The sequence below is a fragment of the Echeneis naucrates genome, chromosome 4, assembly GCF_900963305.1.
Source record: "Echeneis naucrates chromosome 4, fEcheNa1.1, whole genome shotgun sequence".
Taxonomy (NCBI): Eukaryota; Metazoa; Chordata; class Actinopteri; order Carangiformes; family Echeneidae; genus Echeneis; species Echeneis naucrates.
The window spans coordinates 6,119,801-6,132,380 of NC_042514.1; the positions used below are offsets into that span (position 1 = coordinate 6,119,801).

Sequence of the window (12,580 nt, forward strand, 5' to 3'; positions counted from 1 at the left end):
TTTCTCCATCTTTGGCTCCTTCACTTCTTCCCAGAGTATCACTGTACATATATTCGACTTTTCTGACGCTCTCTCTTGATATACGCACAGTCAAATGTTTTCAAAGCAGCCCAATTTTTCCAGTTTTTATTGAAATCTAAGTAGTCCAAACTCAGTGAATATGTTGAAATGGTATGCTGTAAAAATCCCAAGAAAATAGGTGTGTGTGTATGCAATGCATGTACGTGAGGCCTTGGAAGTCAATGCACACAATCCCTGCAGGTGTCCTGCTCGTGTTTGTCTGTGATCCAGGGAAACTGTTGAATAATAACCTAAGTGAGGACTGAATGCAGTGTTGCCGTTTCGGCCCTTTTCTTTCTAAAAAAAAAAACCCAGCATGAATGACAGCATGGTGGCAAAAGTTAAATACTACATATTTTTCACCAAATCTCCTTGAATATATTTTCTTTTCCTTAAAATTGCATAAATCGAGGCTGATGGTCTGACTTAATGTTAAATATATCTGTCTAGCTCAGTTTTATGCATACAGATAAATCAGTGCGTGCGTGGTGTCTGCAGACTCACTACATTTTATCTAAACTTAACTTAAACTTTATCTAAACTTTTATCCAAAACTTACATCCAAAAACACCAACGTATGTGTCTGTTGCATATACAATTAAAAGGTTCAAATTCACACCTCCATCTGATATTGATTCAGCTCATTTGTGATGTGCCATAAAGTGTTTGGGCCAAGAAGAATACACACAAACAGTTCTACAAAATCTCATGAATTTCCTAAAGTGATGTCAGCAGAACTGGCATTAGCTGTTGAAGCCAATCTAATCTGGATCAGAGTTGGAAAGAAGAGCGTGTACCACAGCCCCAAGCCTGCACCTCATCTCTGCCTAGAGGCTTTGTGGGTAGTGTAGTCTGTGTATTTGTGGTTGGACACATTTAACATGTGCTCACACATTTAAAGTCTTTATATAAAGATTTCTGAAGAATATTTTTGAAGCTGGGACTTTGCTGCTCTGCAATGACTTACGGCTGATCCAAAAATGCAGGGCCACGCGTGGAGCCCAGACATCAGCGCCTCCCCCTGTACAGGCAATAGTTTTTGATAATTTTATTGTGTAACATTTATTTTTTATTTCTTAGTTTTATTTATATATATATATATATATATTTATTATTATTATTATTTCCATTTTAAAATGTGGGTATTTTCACATCGCTGTCAATGGGGACAGACTCCCTTTTGGAGCCAGCCTCAAGCAGCCTGCAGTTTTTTGGCACTTCCTTGTTGCTGCATTTGTTTTGATCCTCCTTTGTGCATCATGAGTTGGATTGTTTGTGTGTCAACATCACGACCACGATCCAACTCCCGTTAAATTTTACTCACGTTTGGCAGCTTACGGGCCGTTAATTTTAAGATATGATCAAATCCAAATGGTTCGTATGACATCAACCGCATGACTCAGTTGTCTGCTTCTCCATACAGTGACTGAGAGCAACACTGACACAGATATCTGTAGCCTGAAGCCTTGGAGCCGTTTTGACCTCAGGGTCAACCAGATTGTCAGAACTTCCTCCTGAATATGAGTGAATAAATCAACGGGCGAGAGAGGTGGAGAAGTGGTGCTTCATCATTGCCCTGATGAGTGCGGATAGTGTGAGTGTATCATGATGAGAGACAAAAGTGCTCGGTCGGAGAGGGGTCAAGGTGGGAGTGTAGCAGTAAACGCAGATAAGTTATCACAGGGAAGGCCATTAGCTGCTCCCAATCCTAACCTGCACAGGAAATACAGAGCGACAGCGAGATATGTCCTCCCTTCCTCACTGCTGGTAGAGATCTACATTCACTTTCTCAGTCAGCCATTCCTCCCAGCAATTCTCTCTCCTCCTCGTTCCTTTTCTCTTCCATTTGGCTCTTTGATCTTTTTTTTTTTCTATTCCTTTCTTTTTTCATGACATTTCTCTTTCTTTTCCTTCCAAATTTCCTCTTGTTTTATATTTTGTCTAGTTTTTTTAACCTTTTAATGTTTTTTCTTTTGCTCCTTTCTTTTTCCTCTATTTTATTCCCTTTATCTTCCTTTAGAATCACCACGATTTTTGATCTCAGATTTGATTTTAAATCTTTTTGCAGATCACAGCAAGATTTCTTGCTTTCAAGTTTTTCTTTAACTTTCTCTTTTTTCAGACTCTGCCTTTAGTATCTCTCTCTTCTATGCATGTTATTTCCTCTCTGTCTGCCTTAAACGTTTTCTTCCTGGTGGATTTGAGACCAGTTAAGGATATCAACCTTCCGCTGGGTGCTTCTGGGACCCATCATTTCTAAAATGATAAAGATTGAGCCGGGAGAGCATCAGGGGTGTCAGAGACCTCTGGAGTTGCTCCAATCTATCAAAAACCACCTTCTCTTTTACAGTCGGGGTTTCAGGTTTGCTCTCTCTCTCTCACACATGCGCACACACAAACCTGCTATAGATCAGCAGGGTACAGAAGCAGGCATCACAGTCAGGCCTCTGATTGCTCTAGCATGTGCTGGGGAATGTTAATACATGTTATTATGACAGGAGAAGCGGGGGCGAGCTGGTATGATTTAGTGTGTTCATACAGGAGACAACTGTAACCACGACTGCAGGTGGAACTGTGGCTAACAAGCTCTTCATGGCCCCCGGAGAGCGAGAGCTGGATATATGGAGACAAAGACAGAGACACAAAGAGCGAGAAAGAGAAAGAGGAAATATGCCAAAATGTGGAGCACATGTTTTATTGTGTGAGTGTGAGCACTTTGGTGTACGTCTGTGGACTCCCTGCAGATGAGAAGTGATTTGAACGCAGTGTGTTAGATTTAATAGGACTTAAGAATCAACAAGGGAGGATGACACACCATAACTGACTTATGGAGGGGCCTATTCATGTAAATCTGTATCGGAGAGTGGAGATGGAGTGAGAGCTACTACATACGCCGTCCATTCCACAAGTGTGTGTGTGTTTGGACTATACATTGAATGGCCTTTCAACAGTTAGCAGAGCTGGGTGTGAAGACAGATGACCAGGCCATCACTGAAGGAGCACTGGCTGTGTTAGGAAACGCAACACTAGAGGAGGTCAGGTGGTGTATTTACAGCTGCGTACAGAGCTATTAAAATATCAGACTATCAAGTAACCTGAGGCTGAGAGGGATTAATATGGCAATGTGCAGTTTTCTGGACGTGATGTGCTAGGTGAAAGGTTTAAGGTGATGACGGCAGAGAGATGGGTGCCAACTCAAATGGATGGTCTGACAGATTTGGGTTTTTTTACATAGTTACAGATGTTTTTGTACTGAAGTAGTTGCCATTTTCTAGCAATTATTTTGTGTGAAATATTTTGTGTTTGAAATTTTACCCTTCTTTTGTTTAAAAAAAAAAAAAAAATTAAAGTCCGTCCCATAATTGTATGAGAGAAATGTGCATTCTGAGGACATTAAATACAACCATTGTTGCTCGAAGAAATTTTCAACTGGTCTGTTGTATTTTGTGAGGAATAATGAAAGTGAATGAAAGGTCCCCCTGTCATTACTCTGACCTTAATGCAACATTTGAAATGACTTAATTAGAACTAAGTTTTCCATAAATGCTATGAATAATTGGTGTAAAATAAAATACAGTTTGAACATTTAAAATATGGCAAAATATAGAAAATATGTATGGGATGGTCAGTGAAAAATGACCAGCATGCCATGTGAGAGGAAATGGTGCGCTGGCTCTGGGATTGTGCTAAATTAGTTATCAAACATGGACAATGGAGAAAATAATTAACCAGAGACTTCAGACCAGGCCAGTTACACAAATGACGCAAAAGTGTCATTTGCAACAAAGTGTTAAGTTTTATGGTAACAAAGTCACCGTGACAGAAACGAGTTTGTTTGATGACCTCTGTTCAGACATGTGAGTGATTATTACATTGTCAAACAAAGACCTCTTGTTGTCTGGCAGTTAGTGTGGCACAAGGCTTAAACATTACAATGGTAAATAGGTAACTGAGTGGATTAAGCCCATACGCTGTTATTTTAAGATCCTGGTTCCAATCCTGGCCGGCCGGACTCTTTGCTGCTTCGCTTTCCTAAATGCTCATTTCCTGCCTTTTTTTTTTTTTTCACCAAGCATTCCAATTGAATAAATTAAATAAAATAGTTTTACATTAAACCTCACCACAATGCTACTGAAGTAGCAGCCCTGTTCACTTTGGGGATGATTGGAAGTTTTATTTTAGTGGCTAAAATAACCAGAAACACTGATAGAAAAGGTGAATACATTGTGAATAAACCGTTTTTAAGCTTTAAGGGGTTGCCAACTCCAAAGTAGACCAACCTGTGAGGTGTCGTGATTGAAGATAATGGAACTGAGGTCGCCACAGTTGTAGTGCGTAATGAGGTCCTCGGTTGTGTAGGAGCCCTGCAGGCTGCCTGCTCGGACACCCTCGTGCTGCAGCAACGTCTGGTTCAAAGCAAACAGCACCTGTGAGGGAAGACAGCGATGAAACAATGAAACAGTGGGAAGGGTCCTGTTAGCTGTTTTCTCTTTCTCTCTGCGCCATGGTGGTGGGAGAAATTGTGCAAGCATGGTCAGTGTTCCTCCTTAAAAGTACAATGTATCATTAATTTACAATGAAGCTGTTATGCTGAGTGTCAGAGAAAGTTCTTCTGCAGCATTTTAATTTCTTTCAGGATATTTTCATATACTTTCCATACAGGCTGACTACAGGTAAAAGCAGACCACAAGAGACATGGCAAGAGTCCATTTACTTTCCCCCAAAAGAGGGAGAGAGCAGGGGAAGGAGTGAGAGAGGGAGAGAGACCTTTTCAAAATAACCCCTCTTTCTTTTTCACCAGGCCCAGGGTGTTGTAAATTTACAACGCCCATTAAAATCAAAAGTAAACCCTCTTTAGAGAGAATTTATAGTGTGCAGCCGCCAGCCAGCCCAGCGGCTCCCCAGCTGTCCTAGACAGCAGGGGTTAACCTCCCGGCTCCCGCCCTCTGCAATCCCACGCCACCTCTGACTGGCCTAGAAACTGGGACCAAGTTGTCAATCATTGTTAAGCCCTCTTACAGGAATCCGAGGTGTGTTTGAAGAGGAAACTACTTTTTTCCCCGCTTCTTGCTTTTTTTCTCCTTGTGGAACTGCAGCAGATTTCACACAGCTCTACTTTGCACCCGCTGCGACATTTTTAGTTTACTGGATTAGAACAAGTGACTCAGCTCATCATATCTTCAGACCACACCGCACTGATCCATGTCTATGATCCTAATTACCAAGAAACCTGACTAGCGCTGCGGAAAATACTGCAGGAAGAACGTCAGCATCCTGGCCAGAGTGATTTGTGGGGCAGCTTAAGGCCGATACAGCTGCACAACTGATTGAGGCCGATGTCTGGGTCGTAACTCATGCAATTAAGTTATGTTTTCGCAATCATAAATGCCCATATCGAGCATATTGAATGCTTCAACTCCAGGTAACCTCTACACTGAGATAATCACAACCAAGCTCTAAGCCCAACCTTGTGACTCTCTCTCCGTCTCTCTGAGGTCATTATGTTTGCTAACCAGTCTTGTGAGTTCTTTAGCTTTAGTGTGTTTTTTTTTTTTCCTCATAATGCAAAGAGACAACTGATGAGCTAACAGCATATATAACTCTCTCATTATCCCTCTTTCTTGTCTGTATTTTTTCTCTTCCCATGCTCTTTCTCCACTCTCATTCCAAGACTCCCCATCCTCGTCTCATCTCTCTGCCAGCTCTGGATCCCGAGCTCTTCCTCCCACTGTACAACCAAGAACTGAGTCTGATTTTATTTATTCGTTTTGACATCTTTCATCCAGTGTAGCTCTTTTGCTAAAGTCACCCTGCCAGAGCCACATAATCCACAAATAAGTATTGATCAAAGTTATGACCAGTTCAGTCCTTAAAAAATATGACTTTCAGTCTTCTCTCAGCTCATATCTCACACCGGAATGCCCAGACCCAGAAGACCCCCTGCCACTTGGTTCAGTAATGACACTGTGACACTTTATGAGTTTCTTTCATTGGAGTAAACTCCAGGTAATGTTGGGGTGTGATGCCAGGCCCAGAGAGGCTTATACCTGTTAACCTCTGCTTCTTCGTCCGTGCCAGTAAGTTGCCACCACCTCAAGTCCTTGGCCGAAAGGCTTCTTTGCCCACAGCTTGAGGGTTTTTCCAAGACAAACACCAGAGTGCGCCCTGGGCAGAGTCTGGGTCCAGACCTGGCAGAGTGCACACACCTGCCAGGCTTTTTGCAATGCAGCCAGCTTCAGTAGTTTCCGTTAGCATGGCAAAGTGCACCAGACACAACAGAGAGGAGAGCGAATGCACTAGAGGATTTAGTGCGTGTGTGTGTGTGTGTGGGGGGGGGTTGGTTATGTTGTTAAGGGAGTTGTTATTTCAATATTGTCTGTCTCCCAGGGAAAGAACATCTCTGCAGCTGTAACCATGGTGCCTGAGTTTGTGCTGGGCTGAATAAGTGTCATGTCAATCACTGTGAGAGAGGCAGACAGGGAGAAAGGAAAAAGGCAACCATTGCTGCTGCTGTGTGTGTGTTTGTCCGTGCACTTGCATGGATATGCATGAATGTAAATATGTGTGTGCATGCACACGTGTTGACGGACAGAGTGGGTGTTCTCATGCTGAAGTGGTCCACTCACTTTGACAGACTCAGTTCACTGCACAGTTAACTACTGTAGGTCTCCCCTCTCGTCTCTCTCCTAATTTTTCCCGTCTCCTTGAATACATGCGTGAGAAACTCCCATTTTAATTAAATAAAAGCTTTATAAGAACAAAGCTGGAAGGAGCTGAGCGCACGGATGGTCTTGGATCCTGCGAACTGAGCGCAGCACTCCAAAAATTCATTAGCAAGCATTGGAAAGAAAACAGAAAGACTGGAGTCGAAGTGGGAGAGGGAACGACATAAAAAACATTTTAAAAATCAGAGAGATCTTTTATGATTCAGAGTGAAAATGTCATTTATCAACGTGTGAGCGTTGCAGCAATTGACCTTCAAGTGCATTAAATCCTGGCTGTTACCTAGCAAGAGCGTTAGCTTGTTTGAAGGTTTTATGGGTCTGAAGCATGTAATGAGTAGGTGCCGATGACAAGGTGCTTGAACCAAGAAAACTCACTCTTGTTGACTACATCACTACTCTGTTATTCCTCCTCAACTCTGGATTGGACATTGTGAGTGCTGGATAGAGCTAAAGGACTTCAGGCTGTGATACAACAGAAGGAAGTGTCAAACGGCGGAGGCCGAGCTTTGAACTTTGGCAGAGGAGAGAAACTAAGGCACAGGATTAGCATTGAACTCAGAGTCTGTCAAAGAAATCGCATGAAAACAAACAACGTCAACACAACCGCTCAATGCTCAGATTGAGAAAAACATAACCCTGTCACATACACATCCTCTCGCTCTGTTTCAACCTGCGTGTTACTGACTTCTATCTGGAGAAGCAGCAAGAAACACTTCCACTTTTACAAACAAAACAAAAGAAAGGAGAAAAGAAGGGAGGAGCAACAAAAGACTGAAAGCAAAAACCCGAGAGAGCCAAGATGTGTGAAAGAAAAGACAAATGAAGCTTTGTTCTCCAGGAGAGGAGCCTGTGTTGTGCAGATGGAAGCGATTCTTCTGTTTTTGTTTGGTGGAGAGTTAAGGTTTGGTGAATGGGCGCAGTCCTGTCAGGGGAAATGAGAGGGCACAACCAGACAGGTGGAGAAAACGCTGGTGGTGCCAGCCAGCGTCAGTCAGGAGAACCGAAAAAGCTTTCTTCCTTCACACATTTCCCTCCCTTTCCCCGCTCTACTGCGTTTCTCTCTATTTGTCTTTCCGTGTATTTGGCTTCATTTCTGTCTTTGGGGAAAGCGGCTATGGCTACAGTTTACAATTTTATTCCTTGTGTGCGTGCAAACCCATTTTTCCTTTTAAACTTTTAATCTTCACTTGCACTACACACACCCGAATTAACATTAAATCATCTCGTCACAGTTGGAGATAAGATGGATTGCTGTTCTGCACTATTTGTCACCTTTTTAGTCAGTTTCCATTCCATCCCTCTGAACACATGCTGATGTGTTTATGATGTTAACACAAGACCGATTCAAATTTCATTACCCGCTGGTATTAATGATAACTGATACTTTAAAAAATGAAATATTGACGTGTAATACACGTGATGGCGATGGCAGATGCTAGGCCTTGTAGAGCTTTTGTTTATCAGTTCATTTATTCCGTTTTGGTCATGGTTGCACACTCTCGCTGCACTTTGAGATTAATTCATTTGCCAAAAAAAAGAGAAACGATAAACAATTTTAATGAAGGCATTTAAATGTACTCATTTGACAGGCCCTCTAACTTTAGCAACTTACAATAAGGAGTGTCAGTAAAGCTTCAGTGCAGGAGAATGCTTTGGTGTGTTAGGTACAACATCCATTAAAGCAATAAAAGTGCCAGTTGGACATGCAAGGCTTTTAGGAAGGGAGGTGCTCTCAGAAAAGATATGTTTTCATGAGCACCTTGAAGATAAAGCGGGATGTCCCTGCTCTGATGGCGTTCAGGAGCTTTTCAGGAGGTCCATCTTCTGGGAAGCAGAGATAACAGCCTGGAGTGCAACTGCGTTGATTTCAGTGATGGCAAAGCCAGGCGACATTCCCTCGGAGGAATGTAGTGGTGGAGTGGAGTGGTTGGAAGGAGCATCGGGCTGTATGATTGAGTTTGAGTAGATGGATGTGGGCCCAGAAACCACTCTGAAGGCAAACATTAGATTTGAACCTGATTCAGATGACCATGGGTGGACACCAGTGGAGGTCGGAGAATAGAAGGGTAATAACACTCTTATGGTGTTTCGCTGAGCGCAAAGATCATTTTTATTCATATCAGTATTTATTTATTTATTCAAATAGTATTGATTTAACTACACTATGGTGATTTTGAGTTATTTTGACCATGATAATCATAGTTTTAGTACAAAATTGAATTTGTGTCAGCCGTAAAATGACCGAGCGATACCGTTTCATATTCTATTTAATCTTCCTCCTGTAGAAAATATTGCTGCCTGCATTACCCACAGTGCTGTTCAACCACTACCAGAGATCAAGTGACACAGCTTGAGGTGATTTATTAGCGCATCTCACTTTGGAACCACAAAAGACAGACAGACTTTGATGTATAAAATCAGCTCAGTAATCTGTAATCAACTGACACTGAATATTTTTGTAGACCCTGCAGAAACAGAGAAGCCAGCTTATATTTCAAGTCTGTTATTTCTCTCTGTCTTTATCTGTGAGTGATCCAAGCAGTTTCACGGTTGTGCTTTCCCCTCGACTGCTCTGTTCCCTGAGAATGCCTTTTGTGTTTCATTGTGTGTCAAAGACAGGAGCTGAACCCCTGACCCAGGACACAAACCATTGGCTTCCTCTGGGCCGAGCCAGCCTCTCCTTTGGGCTCCAGCTACAGCCGGCAAGAGGGGATTGGGTTCACAGCACCCCGGGGTGACCGAAGGGAAGGAGGTAAGGAGTTCAAATAACATCCAGGGCAACCCAAGAATAGGAGAAGTACGATATCTCATCCCGGTCCCCCACAGAGAGACCCCCAGAAAGGGTGGAAACCAATTAGTGTGAGTGTACTTTCCCATTCATAGCCACAACAGAGAAGCTCAAAACACCCATGTGTCCATTTTCTACTAACCTATACTATCTCAGTATGACTTCATGCTTGAATGTACACGGTGGAGCGGTCCTGGTATTTTAAAAGCCTGCTGTTGTCTGATCTTTTCATCCACTCTTGGTCTGAAAAGCACCTTGAATACATTAAAGTGGACAGATGGTGTCACACAAGACAACATCAAAGTTGTCTGGACAGTCTCACATGATAGGTTCACTGTTGTCTCCAACGGTTTTATCAACAAGGGTCCACAAGACCTTCCTTTTTTTTTGACTCTAAGGGAATCATGTAACCTGTCAAGGGTTTTAAAGGCAACATTCAAGTGTAAAAATGCCTTAAATGTAACCTCCAGCGTCAGAGCATTGCCAAAATGGTTTTAAAGTCCTTCAGCGCCTTTCGTTTCATTTGCCCATTTGAAGGTAAGCAGCGCTTTCAACTCATCACATCTGGCATGAGCTGCAGCAAGCCAGAGCCTCACTTTCTTCCAAACATTTATCCCTGTTAAAACTCACAATACACAAGCAGGCAAATTCAAAAAAACACATATACGGCCAGCCATATGCACACACGCTAATAATTACACACATCACATTCTTCTTTGAGCGGTACCTGCAAACAAGCCACATATTTGAAAATGAAAGAGACATTTCGGATCTTTTTCCACTGAAGGCGTTGCCAGTGTTTTGGCTATGATTTCTCCTTCTCTGTCTCGCTCTCTCTCTTTTTCCTCCCACTTGCTTTTTGTCTTCTCTCTCTGTCTCACTAAGTCTCTCACCCTGCCCGGTCTACCTCCTGTCTCAGCCTAGGAAATCCAGGGATTACAAGAGGGACAATCCCAGTAGCAGGGGCCTGCTGCTAGCCAGCCTCCACAGAAAGCCTCCTATTCTTCCCCCACCTTCTTCCTTCCGTCCTGCCTTATTCCTTCTCTAAGGCAGGGGGTAAAGGTCTAATGTTGGTAGATATCCCACTCTCTCATTTGGCCCTCATATGGTCCTCCATTCTCCGCTGCTCCAAAGCCAGACCTATAGGCCCCCATAGCACGTCCTGTATACACCCCATCAGTCCCTGCAGCCTCCTGATTCTCCCTTAATAAGAGTCTGCAATGAATCAGGAGGGTGTCTGTCTCACAAGCTCTCTCTGCACTTGTCCACAAATAAGCCCTGGTGTTTGGGTTGGCAGCGAGGCCTCTGTGCCAGTCATCCCATCTTTCCTGCCTCCCAAGAATACAGAGAAAATAATAAAGTATCTCCAGATCCGGAGCAAAAAAGCCCACAGCTGGTGTCCTTGCTGCGCTTTTGCACAAAATTATAGAGAAAAATCCTGCTAATTTTAGTTTTCATTCAAAATCAAAGAGTCACCAAACAGGGAAAAGCGTGTGAAACTATATAAACAACAGACTATTACAGGAATAATGCAGATAAAGGTGGAGGGGAGCCTCTGATTGCTGTCTGAGCACAATACATGTAAGAGAAAGATGCATAGTTACCAAAGTCATTCGTTAAATTTGAATGTAAAAATTAAATTAAAGCTGTGCTAATCACATTTTTTTAACATGAACAGTTGGTCAGCACCAGACGTCAGACAGTTATCAAGTAACTGGGAACACGCAGTACAGAAGCTAAGAATCCAGAAACCAATTGCAGAGAATATTGGATTTGCGTAGCCAAAAAAATAGTTACAAAATTAATGCCATTGTTCTGTTTCTGCTGAATGCAAGCAACTGTCTGTCAGCTTTTTTTTTACAGTGTGATAATATGTCAGTGTTTAGTAAACATTTGCAGCTTTCTTACTAATCAGGTCAAATAATATGATGTCCTACTTGTTCAAACATAAACATATCTCAATCATTGAAACTTATATAATGTGTTTAAAATGTGACATACTTTAACTATCAGAGTAAAGATCAAGTTTACTTCAAGCAAATGAAACACACCGGTTTTATTGCATTCCTTCCATTGCTTTAACCCGGAGTTAAATAAAATAACATTTCTAAGATCTAGCCATGATAAGGTCACTATAACCTTATCTCGATTCCCACCACTAACATCCTGGCCTCCTGTGATCCTAACACATTTCCCAGCCATTTTTTTCCCCGCCAAGGAAAAAATTCTCATTGAATTCCATTGGATTTATCCAGCTCCCATTATGATGTGTGATGCTATCCAAACCAGATGAGCTGTGTGTGTCTTCTCTGCAACATTAGAAAGGAGCCGTCAGAAACAGACGTGTATGCTTAAAACATGCCTCCTTGGCCTCAAACCAGAGCCTGACCACTCTCTCTTATCTCCCTTAGCATTCTTTAGTTGGACTAATGGATTTAGACAGAATAATTCCCAAAGAATGAGTTGGCCTTTGTAAAGTCCACATCTGACGTCCGGCTGAAACATGAGAGCAGCACATAATCTCCTCCATGAACATAAATTGTGTAATGGAGGACAAAAACCGGATCCAGATTGAGAAACAGCAAGTGTCCAAACAGTGAGCAGGAGCTGGCCCAGGTGACTGGATTCATTCCTTTTAAAGAGAGGTTTCTGTGTGCGTGCAGTCGAGTTGAGCATGCAGCCTTCAATCATCTCACATCATTTTGAGTGTGCTCAAATTATGTCATGCCAAGTTGAGTCAAACTTAAATAGATCTCAGAGTTCGGGCTTGTGTGTGTGTGTGTGTGTGTGTGTGTGTGTGTGTGTGTGTGTGTGTGTGTGTGTGCGCGTATCAGTAAGTATCCCAGACTGAATTGTTCTTGTTTGCACAATTTGACAGGCAGATTTGATTCCCCCTGCAGAGAAGGGGGGCACTTTAGTACCATGGAGTGTTATGAAGTGGATTTTAGTCATAAAAATGATATTTTCCTATGAGAGGAATATGATTAAGGGGGTTTTATGTATGAGT

General features: G+C 42.4%; 1 protein-coding gene across 1 annotated transcript in view; it reads right to left on the minus strand.

Annotated features, from left to right (window-relative positions):
• The window catches only part of trabd2b (TraB domain containing 2B), a 58,550-nt gene that overhangs the window by 17,458 nt on the left and 28,512 nt on the right, over positions 1 to 12,580 (minus strand). The window contains exon 3 of the mRNA XM_029500312.1: positions 4,341 to 4,487. Coding sequence (XP_029356172.1) covers positions 4,341 to 4,487 — 147 coding nt within the window. The remainder of the gene's footprint in view (positions 1 to 4,340; positions 4,488 to 12,580) is intronic.